The following is a 23,900-nucleotide window of genomic DNA, read 5'->3' as shown; positions in this document are numbered from 1 at the left end:
GATCAATTAGTCACATGGATGTGGCTGAAAGACCAATTGACATGGTCAAATTGACACGGCCAATCATCCCATTTCCTGTGTGTGTGTGTTAGCAGAGATTTTGGCAGACTCACTAATGTGTAAAGCAGGATATGTCTATAATGGGATGTCTGTCTCAGTGTGTGTTGTGTGTTTGTTTCCCTGTGCTGCAGGTGTGGAGAATGTGACCATTCAACTGAACCTGGAAGCTGAGTTCCACTTCACACATCTCATCATGACCTTTAAGGTGGCCACACATACACACACACACACACACACACACACACTCACAGCTGTGTTCGAGGTATGTGGAAAATCGCCCTAGTCTCTTGAGATGGATGGGAGAGAGGGCTGCTGTAAAACACTATACTCAGTACTGCTGGCATCAGTATTGAGTCTCTCCAGCTGCCTTTAGAACCCTCAATGTATCTCTGTTTCTGTCTCTGGTCTGGACTCTCCTCTCTCTTTCATTCTTGTTCTCATTCTCTCTCTTTCTTTCTTTCTGTGTTATAATATTAGGACCCAGAGTTTTCCCTGGTCGGGTCACGTGGTCAAGAAACTATTCCTTTATATTTGTTGAATTTCTGTGTTACGAATTAGAATGATCTCTTTGATTGATAGACGTTCCGTCCGGCCACCATGGTGATCGAGCGTTCCATGGATTTTGGAAAGAAGTGGCAAGTGTACCGTTACTATAGCTACGACTGTGAGTCCGCCTTCCCTGGGATATCCGTGGGACCATTGGTCAAAGTGGACGACGTCATCTGTGACTCCCGCTACTCTGACATAGAGCCATCCACAGAGGGAGAGGTGTGCATCTGTGTGGCCTTTGAGCTTTTGCAATGGAGGGGGTAGAATATGTGGCTCCAGAATGCTTCAGAGTTAATCTCTCATTGGTTTATAACCTAGTTAACTTTTATTTTTACAATCCTTCTCTCCATCCCCCTCTCCCCCTCTCTATCAGGTGATATTCAGGGTGCTGGACCCAGCGTTTGAGATTGAAGACCCTTACAGTCCCAGGATACAGAGTAAGTGCTGTAACTACAGTACAACACCAGGCCAGAGGTGGCATATCTCATTAGCTAAATACGATCCAGTTAGTACTGCAACAAACCATTCTGACTAGTGGCAGTAGTCAAGGCAACACAGCAGGGCAGGGGTTAGAGGTCAGGTTATCCGGGTACCTCTTATGGAATTTCACATGTAGAAGCTACACACACACATACACACACACACACACACACACACACACACACACCCCTCAGCTTGTGGACTGAGACAGTAGCCAGACTCACACTCTCTCGCGCACACACACACACACACAAACTTTAGGGCCTCATTCATACCCAAACTCGCCCATACTCACACACACACACTTACACAGAGGGCCCCTCATGTTAAGTATGTAGTGAATGTGTGTGTAGGGTGTATGGAGCCTTCAGAAGGAGGATCCCACATCTTTAGGGTCAGAGGTCGTAGAGACGAGCTTGGAGAAGATCCAGAACCTAATATAAAGACACAGTAACCTATAGAAACATTCCTATAACGTACCACTGCTGTTTTAGATGGGCCATTACATTAGAATGGTAATACGTGTGCATTTATCCTGATTATTTGTGTATGTGTCTCCATATGTGTGTGTAGACATGCTGAAGATCACTAACCTGCGTGTCCAGTTTACTAAGCTCCACACACTGGGTGACAACCTGCTGGACTCCAGAGACGAGGTCACAGAGAAATACTACTACTCCCTCTTTGACATGGTCGTCCGCGGCAACTGCTTCTGCTACGGACATGCTTCTAAATGTGCCCCTGTAGATGGGATACATGTAAGCACAGAGGGCATGGTGAGTGAAACATAGACGCACACACACGCGATACATCATACACACACAACATACACACATTCTCCTAACAGGTTGTGTGACCGTTAAGAGGGAAATGGCTCAAGTAGTAGTTTTTCTCAAGTATTTGGTACTAGCGCCTCTAACACTAGTGTTTCTCTCTCTCGCTCTCTCTGTGTGTGTTTGTGTGTGTTTATGTGTGTTTGTTTGTGTGTGTGTATCCAGGTCCATGGTCACTGTATGTGTAACCACAACACAGAAGGTCTGAACTGTGAGCACTGTAAGGACTTCTACAATGACCTGCCCTGGAGGCCTGCAGAGGGACGCAACACCAATGCCTGCAAGAGTGAGATACTTACACACACACACACACACACTGATCACACTGTGCCAGATATATCAGACAATATGGGGGTGTTGTGGTGGTTGATGGAATCCATATATGTTGACACTCGTTGATTTTGATACATGTATTTGTGTAGTTTTACTTGAGCTAAAGCAACCACAAGGCTCCCACTCTCTCTCCGTTTGTGGGTGTTGTTTTGAGACTAACTTCAGGGCCTTATTCAAAGAACCTTGCAGAGGGATGTACAGAAGAGGATCTGTACAGTATGTTCTATACAGCATATTTCTATCAGGACCACGCCATGGTCATAGAAGGAGACATGCCACCCTGATCTGATAGAGGCAACATCCATAATAACTTTCAAATACAGTGCTTTTACTCCACCACAGTATTGAAAGCTGCAGCAGCTGCACTTTATATAGAATTTTCTTTTGAACTGCATTTATTTGTCTTGACACATGAACTACCATTTACCATTCTCTCTAATGGACATAAACATTCAGTAACCTTCATTGTAAATGTACATAATATCCTGGCCTGATACCCTGGCCTTCAGGCAGTTTTCCTTTCTATCTATTGCATCATATTTCATAGGCTGTTTGAAAATATGATGCAATAGATAAGCTGTTAGGCTATGGTTAAACCCAGCACTCAGAGAAACAAAACACGACTAAGGGAGTGGAAGAAACAAAAATGCTTTTAATAAAAGTTCAATTTGTCCTAGTCCAAAAAACAACTGAAGAAAAGGAACAGAGTGGGCTAGTCGGCTCCGGAGGAAGGAGAGGCTGAGGCAGGCAGGCAGGCAGGCAGGCAGGAAGGTTGGGAGGTATGTCTGAACTGAAGACAAAACAAACGACAGGTTAAGGAGAGTAAAGAGCCAGGCTGAAGACGAAGACAATTTAACTCTACTGGTGAGCCAAGTTACCGCTCTAGTAAGAACAACGATCTGGCGCCGGTGGAGAGCCATGCCCAGGAATTAGTAGTGCAGGTTGATGAGAGAATAGGATGCAGCTGCGTAGGCAGGAATCACTGGAAACAACCCGCAGCTGCACAGGAGAGGCAGATCCTGAGCACGCCCCCCGATCCACTCCAGACACACACCGGCAGACGCACCAACATAATGGGGACAAACACACATACAGATACAACAGACAAAGAGGGGACAAAACAAGGAGGAAGGGAAACAGAAAAGGGAGAGACAAGCTGCCCACATAACAGTACCCCCCCTCAATGGTCGCCACCTGGCGACCCACCAGGCCTGTCAGGGTTGTCGTGATGGAAGTCCGTGATCAGCTGAGGATCCAACACAAAACGCTTAGGGACCCAAGACCTCTCCTCAGGTCCATAACCTTCCCAATCGACTAGGTATTGGAGACCCCTACCCCGCCTCAGAGAGTCCAGGAGCCTACTGACGGTGTAGGCCGGATGGTCGTCAATGAGGCGAACAGGTGGAGGTGGATCTGCCGGCGGACACAAAAGGCTGGAGGACACAGGTTTCAGTTGGGAGACGTGGAAAGTAGGGTGTATCTTCATGGCTGAAGGCAACTTCAAACGAACCGCAGCGGGGTTAACGATGGACTCCCAGGGTGATCAGCAAAACGGGAGGTGTGAATCCACTGCAACACCTGAGACCGGACCGTCTCGGGAACAAAGAGTAGGTTGGGAGGTCCATCACCCGGTCCCGGGTCCGTGGCAAGTGCAGTCTTCACAAGAGACTCGATCTCCCACTGTACTGCCGCCACGACGCATGAGGAAGGTAGGACTGCCTCAGGCTCGCTGGTCTCCGAAGGGTCAGCAAACTGGCGGGACAAAGCATCTGGTTTAACATTTCTTGACCCCGGTCTGTATGTTAGAATAAAGTTAAACCTACTAAAAAACAGGGCCCATCTGGCTTGGCGTGAGTTGAGTCTCTTAGTGGCTTGGATGTAAGCCAAGTTTTTGTGGTCTGTCCAGACCACAAACGGCAGTTCAGCTCCATCCAGCCAGTGCCGCCATTCTTCCAGTGCTAGCTTGACTGCCAGCAGTTCCCGGTTTCCAACGTCGTAATTCCGTTCTGTGGGTGACAATTTTTGGAGAAAAAAGCACAGGGGTGAAGCTTTTGGTCAGTGGGGGAGCGCTGGGAGAGGACTGCTCCCACACCTGAGTCAGACGCGTCCACCTCCACAATAAACTGCAGAGAGGTATTGGGGTGTATCAACACGGGGGAGGTGGAAAACAGTTCCTTCAAAACCCCTACCGCCTGCTCCGCCTCAGGGGACCACAGAAAAGGGACTTTTGGGGATGTGAGTCTAGTAAGGGGTGCCACCACTTTACTAAAACCCTCAATGAATCTACGGTAGAAGTTAGCAAAGCCCAAAAATTGTTGAAGTTGCTTACGGGTGGTGGGTGTGGGCCATTCCGTCACTGCCCGGATCTTCTCGGGGTCCGCCTTCACCTGCCCGCTCTCAAAGATGAAACCAAGGAACGATGTAGACTGTTTGTGGAACTCACTTTTCTGCTTTGACGTACAGCTTATTCTCCAAGAGCCGTTGAAGGACTTGACGGACGTGTGACTCATGCTCCTCGGGTGACTTGGAAAAAACAATAATATCATCCAGGTATACAAAGACAAAACGGTTCAAAAAATCCCTAAGAACATCGTTCACCATGGCTTGGAATACAGCAGGGGCGTTTGAGAGCCCAAAGGGCATGACCAAATACTCAAAATGCCCCAGTGGAGTGTTGAAAGCGGTTTTCCACTCATCTCCCTTTCGGATTCTGACAAGGTGATAAGCGTTCCTGAGGTCGAGCTTGGAGAAAACTGTGGCGCCATGCAGAGGTTCAAAAGCTGAGTTGATGAGTGGAAGGGGATACTTGTTTTTAACAGTTATGTTGTTTAAACCCCTGAAATCGATACAGGGCGTAACGACTTGTCTTTCTTTTCAACAAAAAGAAACCAGCACCCAAAGGAGACGACGAGGGACGGATTATGCCCGAGGCCAGAGAATCACCAATATACTGCTCCATTGCCTCTCTTTCCGGTCGGGACAGATTGTATAAGCGACTAGAGGGCAAGGGAGCACCAGGAAGCAGTTCAATAGGGCAATCATAAGGCCTATGTGGTGGTAGAGACAGAGCCTTGTCCTTACTGAAAACCTCAGCTAAGTCATGGTATTCTTTGGGGACAGATGACAGATCGGGAGGAGCTGAGGGATGAGTTGGGTTACACTTAGTGGGGGGAACCGCTGACCTAAGGCACTCTGAATGGCAGTTAGTGCTCCAACTGAGAATGGTGTGACGTGTCCAATCAATTTGTGGGTTGTGAAGAGCCAACCAGGGGAAGCCAAGGATTAGGGGGGTAGCTGAGCCAGACCTAACTCTTAACTGAATGCTTTCACCATGATTGCCTGAAATCACTAGGGAAACGGGGGTGGTTTGATGAGTTATCTCCGCGAGGAGGCGCCCATCAAGGGCTGTGACTCGAATGGGGGTAGGTAGTGGCTCCACGGGGATACGAGCTTGTGTAACGAACTGGTGGCTAATAAAGTTGTCTTCTGCACCTGAGTCTATGAGAGCTGAGAGTGGCAGGGAATGACTCTGGAAACGTAAGGTTACAGGTACTTATAATCGGGGAATGATGGGTTCAGGATCGAACTCTCGGCTCGCAAGTAGACCCACCTTTACGAGCGAGCCTTGTCTTTTGGTCGCTTAGGGCATGTAGCCAGAATGTGTGTGGCGTCTCCACAGTCAGGCACTCACCCGCCTGGAGGCGCCGTTACCGCTCTGCTGGAGGTAGTCGAGCTCGACCCACTTGCATTGGTTCCTCCTCTGTGCTCGGGATGGGATCAGGAACAAGAAGCTGCCGGCTCCGGGGAGGCGAGACTCGAGTGGTTGAAGGCTGGGGAACTCGTCCTCCTAGATGTGGCCGACCGCCTCTCTCCCGACGCCTCTCCCGCAACCGGTTGTCTAGCTTAATGGACAGGGAAACGAGAGAAAGTAAATCATGTGGCTCGTCACGAGCAGCCAGTTCATCCTTAATGGCTTCATTCAAACCGTTTAGAAATGCTCCTTGAAGTGCCACATTGTTCCACTTGGAGTCCGCTGCCCAAGTCCAGAACTCAATAGAGTACTCAGCCACACTGTTAGAACCCTGCCTCAAATTAAAAAGTCTCTTGGAGGAATTACCCACATGGTCAGGATGGTCAAAAACAGTCTTCAATTTAGCAGAAAAATCAGCAAAAGTCAATCCAGTCAAAGTTTGATTTGAGCACACAGCCTCAGCCCAAACCAGAGCTCTCCCTCTTAACAGCCCCAGAACATAATGTACCTTAGAGGAATCAGTAGAAAACGACAGTGGTCTCTGCCGAAAAATCAAGTCACACTGAAGCAAAAATCCCAGGCACTTGTCCAATTCACCATTGAACGGTTCAGGCGACGTGACAGGGGGTTCCCGATGGAACGAAGCCTGCATAATGTCAGAGGAAACAACTTGGGGTGCATCAAACTGGGGGTCAGAGAGAGATGGAGAACTGATAACAGACAATTTAGAGACTTGTGTTGTTAACTGAGTCACCTGGTTCAGCAGTTGATGATTATTTTCCAAAAGAGTCCGAATCAATTGGTCATGCTGTCCTAGCAACGTTCCTTGAGCCTGGATAGCTTGTTGGAAGCTGTCTTTGTTTGCCCCGTGCTGTTTCTCTGTTGGGTCCAGGGCCAGATCGTTCTGTTAGGCTATGGTTAAACCCAGCACTCAGAGAAACAAAACACGACTAAGGGAGTGGAAGAAACAAAAATGCTTTTAATAAAAGTTCAATTTGTCCTAGTCCAAAAAACAACTGAAGAAAAGGAACAGAGTGGGCTAGTCGGCTCCGGAGGAAGGAGAGGCTGAGGCAGGCAGGCAGGCAGGCAGGCAGGAAGGAAGGTTGGGAGGTATGTCTGAACTGAAGACAAAACAAACGACAGGTTAAGGAGAGTAAAGAGCCAGGCTGAAGACAAAGACAATTTAACTCTACTGGTGAGCCAAGTTACCGCTCTAGTAAGAACAACGATCTGGCGCCGGTGGAGAGCCATGCCCAGGAATTAGTAGTGCAGGTTGATGAGAGAATAGGATGCAGCTGCGTAGGCAGGAATCACTGGAAACAACCCGCAGCTGCACAGGAGAGGCAGATCCTGAGCACGCCCCCTGATCCACTCCAGACACACACCGGCAGACGCACCAACATAATGGGGACAAACACACATACAGATACAACAGACAAAGAGGGGACAAAACAAGGAGGAAGGGAAACAGAAAAGGGAGAGACAAGCTGCCCACATAACATAAGCAGCAGGTGATGGCTTTATCAATGGGTCATCTAGAGCCGGGTTTCCCAAACTCAGGTTCATATTTTGGTTTCTGCCCTAGCACTACACAGCTCATCATAAAACAAATGAAAATTATAAATATACTCTAAAAATTAAGATTTAAAACATTAGAAAAAAATTAATTGTAAAGTGGTTGTCCCACTGGCTATCATAAGGTGAATGCACCAATTTGTAAGTCGCTCTGGATAAGAGCGTCTGCTAAATGACGTAAATGTAATGTAAATGTATATATACATAGTCTGGATCATTCTGTTCCAGATATATAAAAAATATTCAACATCATTCCGTCCTGTTGGTAGTCTTTTGAAGTGCAAAATATGTTTAAACAAAATATTCTCTATTTTTCTCTCTCTCTTTCGGCCCCCCTCGCCCTTCTCCATCTCTCTAACTCTCTCTCTGTCTCTCTCTCCTTCTCCCAGTGTGCGAGTGTAACTACCACTCCAGGTCATGTCACTTTGACATGGCTGTGTATCTGTCTACGGGGAACGTGAGTGGAGGAGTGTGTAATGAGTGTCAACACAACACCATGGGGCGTCAGTGTGAGCAGTGCAGACCCTTCTACTACCAGCACCCCGAAAGACACTTGAGAGACCCCAACATCTGTGAACGTACGTCAACATCTGTCTGTGACCTACGACAAGGGCCAGGAGTTTGCTGGCCTCACCGATGACCTCAGACCTGTCAAGTTTCAACTCTCAACTCTCCCTTTGATCTCTGTCTCTGAACTTAACAGTCTGAATTTACTGTTGGAGTCTCTGTTCTCTCTCGCTCCTTCACCTGTCTCCCTCTCCAATACCCTCCCCAAACTCTTTCTGTTTCTTTCTCCTTCAACTCCCTCTCACCCATCCTGTCCCCCTACATTCCTTCTATGTCTTTTTCTCTCACTCACCTCCCTCCCTCTCTCCCTCTGTCTGTAGCGTGTAGCTGTGACCCGGCGGGCTCCCTGCAGGGTGGGGTGTGTGACGGCAGGACAGACGTGTCTGCTGGTCTGATAGCAGGACAGTGTCGCTGTAAGGCCAGTGTGGAGGGAGAGCGCTGCGACCACTGTAGACAGGGACACTACGGCCTGGGACAGGGACCAAACGGCTGCCTGCGTGAGTCTAATACACACACTAACACACACACACGCACACACTCACACACTCCTATCTTCTTGTCTCTCATTGTTTATTTGATATGTGTGTGTGTTTTTGGCAGAGTGTACCTGTAACCCCCTGGGTACGCTGCCTGGGGGAAGCCCATGTGACATGGACACAGGAAACTGCTTCTGCAAACGCCTTGTCACCGGCAGGAACTGTGACCAGTGTCTGGTGAGGGACTTATCGACCACATCACTGTGTGTCTGCAGTGTGTGTGTGTGTTTATTTATAACTCTGTTCTTTCTTTCCTGCAGCCGCAACACTGGGGGCTGAGTAATGACATGGACGGCTGCAGACCATGTGACTGCGACCAGGGCGGAGCCGTTAACAATGAGTATGTTTTAACCAATCACATCATGTCTCTACTCATATGATCTAATCACAGCACAACTACTCTTCCTAATTCCACCCCGCCCAAAATGCATTGTTGCAGAATGTATTTGTAGGTATTGGATATTTACTAACAATCAGTTTTCCTCATTCTGTTGCTCTCCCTATTTATCTCTCTCCCCTCTATTGTCCCCCCTGTCTGTCCCTCTTCCTCCCCCTCTCTCGCCCTCCATCTCTAGTTGTTCTCCAATATCAGGCCAGTGTCAGTGTAGAGGACACATGTATGGGAGGCGTTGTGACCAGGTGGAGTCAGGATTCTACTTCATCGCCCTGGACCACTACACCTATGAGGCTGAGGACGCCAAGCACGGCCCTGTGAGTGTGTGTGTTGACCTCTCGCTTTCAATCTCTCTGTCTCTGTCTTTCTAAATCTGTCATATCTCTCTTTCTCTCTCCCTCCCTCCCTCTCAGGGTGTGACAGTGGTTCCCAGGCCCTATCCTCTGGACCGTAGTCCTACCTGGACAGGGGCAGGGTTTGTCAATGTACCTGAGGGAGCCCACCTGGAGTTCCACATCAACAACATACCTGACTCCATGGACTACGACATGCTGATCCGCTATGAACCACAGGTAAAACACACACACACACACACACACACACAAACACACACACACACACGGACATATACACACACACGTATATGAACATGCAAACACACACACATACACACATACTAACACACAGTTTTCTCTACTGTCTGCAACGTGTGATATTGTGTGTCTGATGTGTGGTGCATGTGTTGCTGTAGTTCCCGGAGCAGTGGGAGCAGGTGGAGATCAGAGTGATACGTCCTTACTCAAAGAGAGTGGGACAGCCAGTCAGTCCATGTGAAAACACGCTACCAGGAGGAGATCAGCAGTCGGTGTCTCTTCCTCCAGGATCCAGGTAGGTACCCAAGTGACACACATCTCCTAGTCCCTACAATACACCCCTACCTCCACCTTCATACACCAACTTTACACACACAAACACACACCCACACACCACCTCTACCGTTCCAACCATACACCTTACTCTCCTCTGTGTGTGTGTCAGACATGTGGTGCTCCCGAGGCCTGTGTGTCTGGAGAAGGGGCTGAACTACACAGTGCGTCTCAGTCTGCGTCTCTACTCCTCTCTCAGTGACGTCCAAAGCCCCTACACACTCATCGACTCCGTAAGTAACAGTTACAAACCACGCTCCATACATTCTGATAAACTGTAGTTTCCAGTAACAGACACAGACACACACGAGTCAGTATGGAAAACATCCCTACAGTAGTCATGATATTGTCAATGTAGTGTGGAATAACAGACTTGTAGTATCTCTAAGACAAGCCCTCTGTCTTTATATATCTCTTCCTTACTCCCCTCCTCCCCTCTCTCTCCCTCTAGTTGGTGCTGATTCCGCGGGTGCGTGAGCTAGAGTTGTTTGAGGGTTCTCAGGGTGAGGGGGCATGGGATACGTTCCAGAGGTACCGCTGTCTGGAGAGCAGCCAGAGCGTCATCAAGAGCCCCATGACAGACATCTGTAAAGACTACATCTTCAGCGTGTCTGCCCTGCTACACCAGGGGGCTATGGGTAGGAGATTGGGCTGGGGGGACTGTGTGTGTGTGTAGGGTTCGGTGGAGGGGGGGGAGGGGGTTGTCTGTATGTTTGTGTGTGTGTGAGTGCATGTTTATCATTAGTAAACAATCATTTTCTTCCTGAAGCATTCCTTGTACTCATACAGCAACAACAACAACAGCAACAATAACTCACATTGCTGCATTCCTCTCTCTCTCTCCCACATCTTCCCTCCTCCCTCTTCTCCTCTCCTCTCCCCCCTTTCTCCCTTCTTCTCTGTAGCGTGCCAGTGTGATTCCCAGGGCTCTCTCAGTGCGGTGTGCGACCCCAGTGGCGGGCAGTGCCAGTGTCGGCCCAATGTGGCGAGCAGGAACTGTGACCGCTGTGCCCCCGCCACCTTCCTGTTCAGCCCCTCAGGATGCAGGCGTGAGTGACAGACAAGCATGGGGTCAGGGGTTAGAGGTTAAAGATCAGGGGGAGAGTTATGTTAAGACTTGGGTTGAGATTCCGACTTCAAAAGTGTGGTATTTTAAATCCCTTTCTCACTATTTCTCCCCCCCTATCTTCTTCCTCTTTTTCCCCTCTCTTCCACCCCTCCTTCCCCTCTCCCTCTCCCTATTACTCCCTCCCACCCCTCCCTCCCCTCCCTCCCCTCCCTCCTCTCTCCCCAGCCTGTGAGTGTAGTCCTATGGGCTCTGTGAACGCTTTCTGCCACGAGGCCACAGGTCAGTGTGAGTGTGTACCAGGGGCGTCGGGGCGTCAGTGTGCCCACTGCCTGCCAGGCTACTGGGGCTTCCCTCAATGCCAGGCCTGCCAGTGCAACGGCAACAGCGACTACTGCCACCCTCAGACTGGGGAGTGCCAGGGCTGCCGAGCCTTCACCACCGGGCACATGTGTGAAAGGTACTGTGTGAAATTATACCATATACCATATTAAAATATTAGCTAGCTAATAAACAGTCATTAAAACTCGTTTTTCAACCACTCCACAAATTACTTGTTAACAAACTATAGTTTTGGCAAGTCGGTTAGGACATCTACTTTGTGCATGACACAAGTAATTATTCCAACAATTGTTTACAGACAGATTATTTCACTTATAATTCACTGTATCACAATTCCAGTGGGTCAGAAGTTTACATACACTAAGTTGACTGTGCCTTTAAACAGCTTAGAAGATTCCAGGAAATGATGTCATGGCTTTAGAAGACTCTGATAGGCTAATTGACATCATTTGAATCAATTGGAGGTGTACCTGTGGATGTATTTAAAGGCCTACCTTCAAACTCAGTGCCTCTTTGCAAAATAAATCAGCCAAGACCTCAGAAAAAAAATTGTAGACCTCCACAAGTCTGGTTCATCCTTGGGAGCAATTTCCAAACGCCTGAAGGTACCATGTTCATCTGTACAAACAATAGTACGCAACTATAAACACCATGGGACCGCGTAGCCATCATACCGCTCAGGAAGGAGACGCGTTCTGTCTCCTAGAGGTGACCGTACTTTGGTGCGAAAAGTGCAAATCAATCCCAGAACAACAGCAAAGGACCTTGTGAAGATGCTGGAGGAAACAGGTACAAAAGTATCTATATCCACAGTAAAACGAGACCTATATCGACATAACCTGAAAGGCCGCTCAGCAAGGAAGAAGCCACTGCTCCAAAACCGCGATAAAAAAGCCAGACTACGGTTTGCAACTGCACATGGGGACAAAGATCGTACTTTTTGGAGAAATGTCCTCTGGTCTGATTAAACAAAAATCTAACTGTTTGGCCATAATGACCATCGTTATGTTTGGAGGAAAAAGGGGATGCTTGCAAGCCGAAGAACACCATCCCAACTGTGAAGCACGGGGGTGGCAGCATCATGCTGTGGGGGTGTTGTCTCCTGAGTGGCGCAGTGGTCTAAGGCACTGCATCGCAGTGCTATCTGTGCCACTAGATCCTGGTTCGAATCCAGGCTCTGTCGCAGCCGGCCGTGACCGGGAGACTCATGGGCGGCGCACAATTGGCCCAGCGTCGTCCAGGGTAGGGGAGGGAATGGCCGGCAGGGATGTAGCTCAGTTGATAGAGCATGGCGTTTGCAACGCCAGGGTTGTGGGTTCGATTCCCACGGGGGGCCAGTATAAAAAAAATATGTATTCACTAACTGTAAGTCGCTCTGGATAAGAGCTTCTGCTAAATGACTAAAATGTAAATGTAAATGTAAAATGTGTTTTGCTGCAGAAGGGACTGGTGCACTTCACAAAATAGATGGCATCATGAGGAAGGAAAATTATGTGGATATATTGAAGCAACATCTCAAGGCCTACAAACCTGACTCAGTTACACCAGCTCTGTCAGGAGGAATGGGCCAAAATTCACCCAACTTATTGTGGGGAGCTTGTGGAAGGCTACCTAAAACGTTTGACCCAAGTTAAACAATTTAAAGGCAATGCTACCAAATACTAATTGAGTGTATGTAAACTTCTGACCCACTGGGAATGTGATGAAAGAAATAAAAGCTGAAATAAATAATTATTATTCTGACTATTATTCTGACATTTCACATTCTTAAAATAAAGTGGTGATCCTAACTGACCTAAGACAGGGAATTTTTACTAGGATTAAATGTCAGGAATTGTGAAAAACTGAGTTTAAATGTATTTGGTTAAGGTGTATGTAAACTTCTGACTTCAACTGTGCCACACACCAAACCACAGTGTAGGGCACAACTGCATATTTCACTCTTATCAGTACCAAGCGTGTTTGTGTGTGTGTATGGGAGTGTTTTCCGTACCTCTTGTCATGTCTTATCCCGTGCCTACAGGTGTCTGGATGGTTACCATGGCGACCCAGTGTTGGGTTTGGGGGGTCACTGCCGCCCCTGCATGTGTCCCGACGGGCCGGGGAGCGGACGCCAGTACGCAGACGGCTGCTACCAGTCCGCTAACAACTACCAGCTGGTCTGTATCTGCAGCCCCGGATACAGAGGTTAGATACACACATATGCACACTTACAGACATGCACACTTACACACTTACACCCACCCACACACACACACATACCGCACACACACACACACATATGCATGCGCACATGCACACACACACCACGTCACACATTGTTCTCCCAGTCCTAGTACACATTTCCACTGTAATTACAGCGCTAGCAGAATCCCCTCTGCTCTTGGTCATAATGGGCAGGTAGTAACTACAGGGACAGTGAGTGTGTGAGAAACCCCACAGATACCTCTCTCACTGGAACAGGAGGCCAGTCCACTGCCTGTAACTGTTTACGACTGTTTACGATTGTTCTACAACTGTTTTATGAGTGTTTACAACTATGCCATGACTGCTCTATACTAAACACTGCAGCCTATGGACAGTTCTACTTCCTTACAGATCTATAACTGTAGGTGTGTGTGTGTGTGTGTGTGTGTCTGTGTGTGTAAACAGTTCTGAATTCACCTTTCCTTCTCTTCCGTAGGAGCCAGGTGTGACGAGTGTGCCCCAGGTCACTATGGTAACCCCCAGGTGCCCAGCGGGCACTGTCTGCCCTGCCAGTGTAACGACAACATCGACCAGCTGGACCCGGGGTCCTGCGACGCTCGCACGGGCGTCTGCCTCAAATGCCTGCACAATACCGAGGGCTATGGCTGCCAGCGCTGCATGCTGGGTTACTACGGCAACGCCGCCACCCAGAGCTGCAGTAGTGAGTACAATTAGACAGTGTGTGTATATGTACAGTCGTGGTCAAAAGTTTTGAGAATGACACAAGTATTGGTCTTCATAAAGTTTGCTGCTTCAGTGTTTTTATATATTTTTGTCAGATGTTACTATGGTATACTGAAATATAATTACAAGCATTCCATAAGTGTCAAAGGCTTTTATTGACAATTACATTAAGTTTATGCAAAGAGTCAATATCCGCCCTGGCATGCTGTCAATTAAACTTCTGGGCCACATCCAGATGGCAGCCCATTCTTGCATAATCAATGCTTGGAGTTTGTCAGAATTTGTGGGTTTTTGTTTGTACACCCGCCTCTTGAGGATCGACCACAAGTTCTCAATGGGATTAAGGTCTGGGGAGTTTCCTGGCCATGGACCCAAAATGTTGATGTTTTGTTCCCCGAGCCACTTAGTTATCACTTTTGCCTTATGGCAAGGTGCTCCATCATGCTGGAAAAGACATTGTTCGTCACCAAACTGTTCTTGGATGGTTGGGAGAAGTTGCTCTCGGAGGATGTGTTGGTACCATTCTTTATTCATGGCTGTGTTCTTACGCAGATTTGTGAGTGAGCCCACTCCCTTGGCTGAGAAGCAACCCCACACATGAATGGTCTCAGGATGCTTTACTGTTGGCATGACACAGGACTGATGGTAGCGCTCACCTTTTCTTCTCCGGACAAGCTTTTTTCCAGATGCCCCAAACAATCGGAAAGGGGATTCATCAGAGAAAATGACTTTACCCCAGTCCTCAGCAGTCCAATCCCTGTACCTTTTGCAGAATATCAGTCTGTCCCTGATGTTTTTCCTGGAGAGAAGTGGCTTCCTCGCTGCCCTTCTTGACACCAGGCCATCCTCCAAAAGTATTCGCCTCACTGTGCGTGCAGATGCACTCACACCTGCCTGCTGCCATTCCTGAGCAAGCTCTGCACTGGTGGTGCCCCGATCCCGCAGCTGAATGAACTTTAGGAGACGGTCCTGGTGCTTGCTGGACTTTCTTGGGCGCCCTGAAGCCTTCTTCACAACAATTGAACCTCTCTCCTTGAAGTTCTTGATGATCCGATAAATGGTTGATTTAGGTGCAATCTTACTAGCAGCAATATCCTTGCCTGTGAAGCCCTTTTGTGCAAAGCAATGACGACGGCACATGTTTCCTTGCAGGTAACCATGGTTAACAGAGGAAAAACAATGATTTCAAGCACCATCCTCCTTTTAAAGCTTCCAGTCTGTTATTCTAACTCAATCAGCATGACAGAGTGATCTCCAGCCTTGTCCTCGTCAACACTCTCACCTGTGTTAACGAGAGAATCACTAACATGATGTCAGCTGGTCCTTTAGTGGCAGGGCTGAAATGCAGTGGAAATGTTTTTTGGGGATTAAGTTCATTTTCATGGCAAAGAGGGACAATTCATCTGATCACTCTTCCTAACATTCTGGAGTATATGCAAATTGCCATCATAAAAACTGAGGCAGCAGACTTTGTGAAAATTAATATTTGTGTCATTTTCCAAACTTTTGACCACGACTGTAGTGTGTGTGTGTTAGTGTGTGTGTGTGTGTAACTGTCTTTCTCTCTCTCTCTATAGGGTGTATGTGTTATTCAGTGGGCACGACGTCGGAGGCGTGTCCATCCCCGGGGGAGTGTCACTGTGACCTGCAGACTGGCCAGTGTCCCTGCCGGCCTAACGTGATTGGCCAGAATTGCGACCGCTGTGCCCCTGATACGTTCAACATAGGAAGCGGAAAGGGCTGCCAGACCTGTGACTGTGACCCAACCCACTCCTTTGGGACATCGTGCAACGAGGTGAGGGCCACAACTGACCACACCCTTACCCCATCCTTCCAAAACAAACCCCACACCCCATGTTGTCACCCAACCCATCTACACACAGAAAATTGGCCAGTGTTACCTAGTGTTGATTTTCAGTGTAATTCTTTTTTTGTTGATTCAGGAGTTAAATGAACTCTGTAAGTGTTAAATTAACACTCAGTGGTGTAAAAGAACCCCAGTGTTGGTGTAAGTAACCAGAGTTGAACCAAAACCACACCCATCATTATCATTGTGACGAGTTCTGAGTATACAAAGAGGCAGGACGCAGACGCAGGAATGAACAAGGTCAAGGTTTACTTAAACAAAGACAAAGACAAATAACAAAGATCGAGGACACGAAGCTAAACAATCACACACAACATAATAAGGAACAGTCCAGGGCTAAATAGGGGTGGTGATGAGATGATGAGGTGCAGGTGCGCTGGAAGTGATTAGGGTGCGTTTGGTTTCCATTCCGGTGTTGCCGAGGTGGTGCGCTCAGACCGGTGGCTCAGTAGACCGGCGAATCAGAGCGCCGGAGGGGAGCAACGGGAGGAGACGTGACAATCATGTTTCTCAGCATGCTCTATTGCAGGTTGATTTTTAGAATTGTTTGTTTCAATATCTATGTTTTTGCATGTGAATTGATTAATTAATATTATGCTACACAAATATAAAAAACATACATTTTTCTAACCTAATCCAATCTGTTACTTGGATTTATTGCACCCGTTACTGAAAAGGTCAGGGATCATCAACTACATTTAGCCGCGGGACGATTTTCTCTTAAGCGGATGGTCAAGGGGCCCGAACATAATTTGTAGACTGCAAGGTAGGTGCTGTGGGATTATTTAAGATACTCTTTGAAGATGTAGGGTTTCAGATGTTTTCAGAAGATGGGCAGGGACTCTGCTGTCCTATATTCAGGGGGAAGCTGGTTCCACCATTGGGATGCCAGGACAGAGAAGAGCTGGGCTGAGCGGGAGCTTCCCTCCCGTAGGGATGGGAGGGCCAAGAGACTAGAGGTGGCAGAATGGAGTACTCGGGTTGGGGTGTAGGGTTTGAGCATAGCCTGAAGGTAGGGAGGGGCAGTGTCACGGTTTCGGCCGAGGCGGCCCCTCCTCCTTGTTCGGGCAGGCTTCGGCGGTCGTCGTCTCCGGAGTACTAGCTGCCACCGTTCGCTGTTTCATGTTTGATTGGTTTTGTCTGTTTGTCACACCTGTTTAGTGTTTAGTCTCATTAGGCACCCTATTTAGTTCCTTGTGTTAGTTTAGGTGTTGTGTGTAATTGTTTGACTGTCGTGTGGTAGTTTTGGTCCGCTGTATTTTGTTCTCTCTTTATTTCGTTTGATTTAGAGAGTCCTGCACTTTGTGCACACTTACTTTGTTCAGTTTAGTGTGCGTTTATTTCGCCTGTGGCCTGTGGCCGTTGTTGGCGTGTTTCTACGGACTTCACTAAAGACCTTTGGATTTATATCTCTGTGTCCTGCGTGTGATTCCACATCCCACTACACTCCACTCTTGACAGAATTACACACCATCTCATGGAATCAGCAGGAGCACCCACACCCACCGACATCATGGAGGAGCGCTTTCGTGGTCAAGAAGATCGGATCAACCAAATCGGGCACGCCCTGGACCGGGTGATGAACATTCTCCATCGATGGGAGATCAGCGATGTACCCACACCTCCACCTACCGCACCATCACCATCGGTCAGCCCGCCCGTCCAACAACCGGAACCCAGTGGGATTCGGCTCTCGCTCCCGAGGGCGTACGACGGCACCGCTGCCGGGTGTCAGGGGTTCCTGTTACAAGTGGAACTCTACCTTGCCACCGTACACCCGGCGCCCTCGGGACACGAGAGTGTTTCCGCCCTCATCTCCTGTCTCACCGGCAAGGCGTTGGAGTGGGCCAACGCCGAATGGAGGAGAATAGACGCCGCCACTATCACCTATGCAGAGTTCTCCCGCCGCTTCCGTGCGGTCTTCGACCATCCACCGGAGGGAAGGCGGCGGGGAGCGTCTATTCTACCTCCGGCAGGGGATGAGGAGCGCTCAAGAGTTTGCGCTGGAGTTCCGGACTCTAGCGGCAGATGCAGGGTGGAATGAGCGGGCCCTCATAGACCACTTTCGTTGCAGCCTCCGGGAGGACGTCCGCAGAGAGTTGGCGTGCAGGGATACTACACTCTCATTTGACCAGTTGGTGGACATGGCCATTCGGCTGGACACCCTGCTCGCTACCCGCAGACATCCCAGGTGGGGGTCGCCCATTCCACCCTCCAGCGCCTCCGAGCCGAGCCCGATGGAGCTCGGAGGTGCTGGCGCTAGAGGGGGAAGAAGAAGGAGCCCGAGGAGCCCCCTGCACCAACTGTGGCCGTGGAGGGCACACCGCGGCTAGGTGCTGGGGAGGGTCCCCTGGTGGGGGAGACGGCAGGTCACACATTGGGGAGTCCTCCCAGGTGAGTAGGCGCCCCACTTACCCAGAGCTTTCTGTTGTACACATAACTATACCTGTTTGTTTTCCACAGGTTGCACCTCGTTCCCAGCATAAGGCACTAGTAGATTCAGGCGCAGCTGGGAATTTTGTAGATCGTAAATTCTGTGTTGAGTTAGGGATTCCCCTCCTTCCGGTTGATAATCCTTTCCCTGTACATGCCCTAGATAGTCGTCCGTTAGGATCTGGGTTGATTAGGGAGGTCACTGCGCCACTTAGGATGAAGACGCAGGGGGGTCATGAGGAGACGATTCAACTCTATCTGATCGACTCTCCTGCGTATCCGGTGGTGCTGGGGCTTCCCTGGTTGATTACCCATGATCCTACGATTTCGTGGCGAGAGAAGGCTCTTAAAGGGTGGTCTGCTCAGTGTGAGGGGCTATGTCTGGGTGTTTCCGTAGGGGCGACCTCGGTGGAGAGTCCGAACCAGATGCCAGCACTGCACATTCCACCTGAGTATGAGGATTTGGCACTCGTGTTTAGCAAGGCAAGAGCGGCACGGTTGCCGCCTCATAGACAGGGGGATTGTGCGATAGACCTCCAGGCAGGAGCTGCGCTCCCGCGAGCCATGTGTATCCTTTGTCACAGGAGGAGAAGAGGGCAATGGAGACGTACATTGCCGAGTCTCTGAGACAGGGATACATACGGCCCTCCACTTCTCCCCGCGTCCTCAAGCTTCTTTTTTGTGAAGAAAAAGGATGGAGGTTTGCGTCCGTGTATTGATTACCGCGGTCTCAATCAGGTGACTGTGAAATATAGTTATCCACTCCCGCTGATTGCGACCATGACGGAGTCCTTACACGGGCACGGTTCTTCACAAAATTGGACCTCAGGAGCGCATATAACTTGAGTGCGCATTAGAGAGGGCGATGAGTGGAAGACAGCATTTAGTACTACCTCCGGTCATTACGAGTATCTCGTCATGCCATACGGGTTAAGGAATGCTCCATCAGTCTTCCAATCTTTTGTAGATGAGATTTTCCGGGACATGCAGGCGCAGGGAGTGGTGGTGTACATAGACGATATTCTGGTGTACAGTTCTACTCGGGCCGAGCATGTAGCCCTGGTGCGCAGGGTATTGAGGAGATTGTTGGAGCATGACCTGTATGTCAAAGCCGAGAAATGTCTGTTCTTTCAGGAGTCAGTCTCTTTTTTGGGTTATCAGTTGTCTGCGTCAGGGGTGAGAATGGAGGTTGACCGTGTGTCGGCCGTGCGTAATTGGCAAACCCCAACTACGGTTAAAGAGGTGCAGCAGTTCTTGGGTTTTGCGAATTACTACCGAAGGTTTATCCGGGGTTTTGGACAGGTGGCAGCTCCCATAACGTCCCTTCTGAAGGGGGGTCCTGTGCGCTTGCGATGGTCAGCTGAGGCGGACAGGGCTTTTGGGAGACTGAAGGACCTGTTTACCTCGGCTCCAGTGCTGGCGCACCCGGATCCCACTTTACCATTCCAAGTAGAGGTAGACGCGTCTGAAGCCGGTATCGGGGCTGTTCTTTCACAACGGTCCGGCACACCACCTAAACTCCGCCCCTGTGCTTTTTATTCTAAGAAGCTCAGTCCGGCGGAGCGGAATTATGACGTAGGGGACAGGGAGCTGTTAGCCGTAGTACAGGCCCTAAAGGTGTGGAGGCATTGGCTTGAGGGGCTCAACACCCTTTTCTCATTCTGACTGACCACCGTAACCTGGAATACATTCGGGCAGCTATGAGACTGAATCCTCGCCAGGCTCGATGGACTATGTTTCTCGCCCGGTTTGTGTTTAAGATCACTTACATCCCTGGGTCCCAGAACGGGAAGGCAGATGCCCTGTCTCGGCGGTATGACACAGAGGAGAGGTGCGTGGAACCCACTCCCATACTACCTGAGTCTTGTCTGGTTGCACCGGTGGTATGGGAGGTCGATGCGGAGATCGAGCGGGCATTACGCACCGACCCTAGCCCTCCACAGTGTCCGGTGGGTCGGACGTACGTCCCGCTCGAGGTCCGGGGATCGGCTTATTTATTGGGCTCACACGTCACCCTCCTCTGGACATCCAGGTATTGGCCGGACAGTGCACTGCCTTAGTACAAAGTACTGGTGGCCAACGTTAGCCAGGGATGTGAGGATTTATGTCTCCTCCTGCTCAGTGTGTGCCCAGTGTAAGGCGCCCAGACACTTGCCCAGGGGTAAATTACAGCCCCTGCCCGTTCCACAACGACCCTGGTCTCACCTCTCGGTGGATTTTGTTACCGACCTTCCCTCCTCACAGGGGAATACCACCATCCTGGTCGTTGTGGATCGGTTCTCGAAGGCCTGTCGTCTCCTTCCCATGCCGGGTCTTCCTACTGCCCTACAGACCGCTGAGGCTCTATTTACTCACGTCTTCCGGCATTACGGGGTACCCGAGGATATAGTGTCTGATCGAGGCCCCCAGTTTACCTCCAGAGTCTGGAGAGCGTTTATGGAACGGTTGGGGGTTTCGGTGAGCCTTACCTCGGGTTACCACCCGGAGAGTAATGGGCAGGTCGAACGTGTCAACCAGGATGTGGGTAGGTTTCTGAGGTCATATTGTCAGGGCCGGCCGGAGGAGTGGGCGAGATGTGCCCTGGGCCGAGATGGCACAGAACTCTTTCCGCCACTCCTCCACTAAACTAACCCCTTTCCAGTGTGTGTTAGGGTACCAGCCGGTTCTGGCACCTTGGCATGAGAGCCAGATCGAGGCCCCTGCTGTGGATGAGTGGGTGCGGCGCTCGGAGGAGACGTGGAACGCTGCACACGTCCATCTGCAGCGAGCCATCCGTCGACAGAAGACGAGCGCCGACCTCCACCGCAGTGAGGGGCTAGTGTACGCACCTGGAGATCGAGTCTGGCTCTCAACCAGAAACCTGCCCCTCCGCCTGCCCTGCCGGAAGCTGGGTCGGCGGTTTGTGGGGCCTTTTAAAGTCCTGAGGAGATTGAACGAGGTGTGTTACAGGTTACAACTGCCCATTGATTACAAAAATATTAACCCCTCGTTCCATGTGTCTCTCCTCAGGCCGGTGGTAGCTGGTCCACTCCAGGACTTTGAGATAGAAGAGACTCCTCCGCCCCCGTTGGACATCGAGGGGGCTCCGGCGTACACTGTTCGGGCCATCCTGGATTCGAGACGCCGGATGGGGGGTCTCCAATATCTCGTGGAGTGGGAAGGGTACGGCCCGGAGGAGCGGTGCTGGGTGCCGAGGAGGGACATCCTGGACCCGTCCCTTCTGACCGAATTCCATCGTGGTCATCCTACGCGCCCTGCTCCGCGTCCTCCTGGTCGTCCCCGAGGCCGGGGGCGGCGCACGGCTGGAGCCGCGCGTCAAGGGGGGGGTACTGTCACGGTTTCGGCCGAGGCGGCCCCTCCTCCTTGTTCGGGCAGGCTTCGGCGGTCGTCGTCTCCGGAGTACTAGCTGCCACCGTTCGCTGTTTCATGTTTGATTGGTTTTGTCTGTTTGTCACACCTGTTTAGTGTTTAGTCTCATTAGGCACCCTATTTAGTTCCTTGTGTTAGTTTAGGTGTTGTGTGTAATTGTTTGACTGTCGTGTGGTAGTTTTGGTCCGCTGTATTTTGTTCTCTCTTTATTTCGTTTGATTTAGAGAGTCCTGCACTTTGTGCACACTTACTTTGTTCAGTTTAGTGTGCGTTTATTTCGCCTGTGGCCTGTGGCCGTTGTTGGCGTGTTTCTACGGACTTCACTAAAGACCTTTGGATTTATATCTCTGTATCCTGCGTGTGATTCCACATCCCACTACACTCCACTCTTGACAGGCAGTTCCTCTTGCTGCTCCGTAGGCAAGCACCATGGTCTTGTAGTGGATGCGAGCTTCGACTGGAAGCCAGTGGAGTGTGCAGAGGAGTGGGGTGACATGGGAGAACTTGGGAAGGTGTTCAATCAGGCGGGATGCGGCGTTCTGGATAAGTTGCAGCGGTTTGATGGCACATGTAACTAGGGCTTGGGCTGAGAGTTTTCCTGATTAGAAAACACACAATTTTCCTGGTTGGGAAAAACTAGCTGTCAGCAGGAGTGATGTGTTTACTGGCTGAGTTCCATAGAGGAAGGAAGGCTCAGAATACACTTTGGGGTTACTAAACACACATTCCACTCAGTGACAGAGAGAGAAACTCCATCAACCATTTATGGGCTAAGATCAGGAGAGAGCTAGACCCAATAGTAATTCATTATTATTTTGTAATACAGACATGTTTTTTTATTGTGCTGCAGACACCCTGGACCGTATTCACAAATCGTTTCAGAATAGGAGTGCTGATATAGGATCAGATTTACTTTTTAGATCATACTGAATAAGATTATATGAACAGAGGGATCTGATCCTAGATCAGCACTCCTACTCTGAGACTCTGTATACAATACAGGCCACTGTCCGTTGTACAGTGTGTAGCAAGGAGACCCTCCTCTAACCTAGAGATGGTACACTGAGTCTACAAAACATTATGAACACCTGCTCTTTCCAAGACATAGGCTGACCATGTGAATCCAGGTGAAAGCTATGATCCCTTATTGATGTCACTTGTTAAATCCACGTCAATCAGTGTAGATGAATGGGAGGAGACAGGTTAAAGAAGGATTTTTAAGCCTTGAGACAATTGAGACATGGATTGTGTATGTGTGCCATTCAGAGGGTGAATGGGCAAGACAAAAGATTTAAGTGCCTTTGAACAGGGTGTGGTAGTAGGTGCCAGGCGCTCCGGGTTTGTGCCAAGAACTGCAATGCTGCTGGGTTTTTCACACTCAACCGTTTCCTGTGTGTATCAAGAATGGTCCACCAAACAAAGGACATCCAGCCAACTTGACAAAACTGTGGGAAGAATTGGAGTCAACATGGGCCAGCATCCCTGTGGAACGCTTTCAATACCTTGTAGAGTCCATGCCCGACGATTTGAGGCTGTTCTGATATTAGGAAGGTGTTCTTAATGTTTTGTACACTCAGTGTATATTGCATGTTCATAATGCTGACGTGTTGTGTTGTCTTGTATTGTCCTGTGTTGTGTGTTTTCTAGCTGTCGGGGCAGTGCTCATGCAGGCCAGGTTTCGGGGGAAGAAAATGCAACGAGTGCCGAGATATGTTCTGGGGAGATCCTGAGGTCAAATGTCAAGGTAAGTAACTCTCTGGCTGGGATTATGAGTAGCAGCAGAAAGTACAAAGTACGTGTGTTGATTTGTTCCCATGACTGCCTTAACTTGTGTGCATCATGAAGCTGAAACATGTGCAACAGGGTATCTAAGTGCGTCATTGTTTCC

The 23,900-nt window shown here is 49.5% G+C and overlaps 1 protein-coding gene across 1 annotated transcript in view; it reads left to right on the top strand.

Moving 5' to 3' along the window:
* The window catches only part of LOC121546268 (laminin subunit beta-1-like), a 54,020-nt gene that overhangs the window by 20,470 nt on the left and 9,650 nt on the right, over positions 1-23,900 (top strand). The window contains exons 4-23 of the mRNA XM_041857437.1: positions 192-265; positions 640-828; positions 983-1,046; positions 1,663-1,865; positions 2,088-2,208; positions 7,971-8,159; positions 8,469-8,645; positions 8,749-8,861; positions 8,945-9,024; positions 9,260-9,395; positions 9,492-9,650; positions 9,830-9,966; positions 10,117-10,237; positions 10,456-10,642; positions 10,910-11,053; positions 11,299-11,530; positions 13,436-13,599; positions 14,096-14,320; positions 15,921-16,138; positions 23,660-23,756. Of these exons, the coding sequence (XP_041713371.1) occupies positions 192-265; positions 640-828; positions 983-1,046; positions 1,663-1,865; positions 2,088-2,208; positions 7,971-8,159; positions 8,469-8,645; positions 8,749-8,861; positions 8,945-9,024; positions 9,260-9,395; positions 9,492-9,650; positions 9,830-9,966; positions 10,117-10,237; positions 10,456-10,642; positions 10,910-11,053; positions 11,299-11,530; positions 13,436-13,599; positions 14,096-14,320; positions 15,921-16,138; positions 23,660-23,756 (3,030 nt within the window). The remainder of the gene's footprint in view (positions 1-191; positions 266-639; positions 829-982; positions 1,047-1,662; positions 1,866-2,087; positions 2,209-7,970; positions 8,160-8,468; positions 8,646-8,748; positions 8,862-8,944; positions 9,025-9,259; positions 9,396-9,491; positions 9,651-9,829; positions 9,967-10,116; positions 10,238-10,455; positions 10,643-10,909; positions 11,054-11,298; positions 11,531-13,435; positions 13,600-14,095; positions 14,321-15,920; positions 16,139-23,659; positions 23,757-23,900) is intronic.

This window comes from Coregonus clupeaformis, unplaced genomic scaffold (assembly GCF_020615455.1).
Source record: "Coregonus clupeaformis isolate EN_2021a unplaced genomic scaffold, ASM2061545v1 scaf0013, whole genome shotgun sequence".
Lineage (NCBI taxonomy): Eukaryota > Metazoa > Chordata > Actinopteri > Salmoniformes > Salmonidae > Coregonus > Coregonus clupeaformis.
The sequence above is the reverse complement of the archived record's forward strand: the minus strand, read 5'-3'. Positions and strand labels throughout refer to the sequence as shown.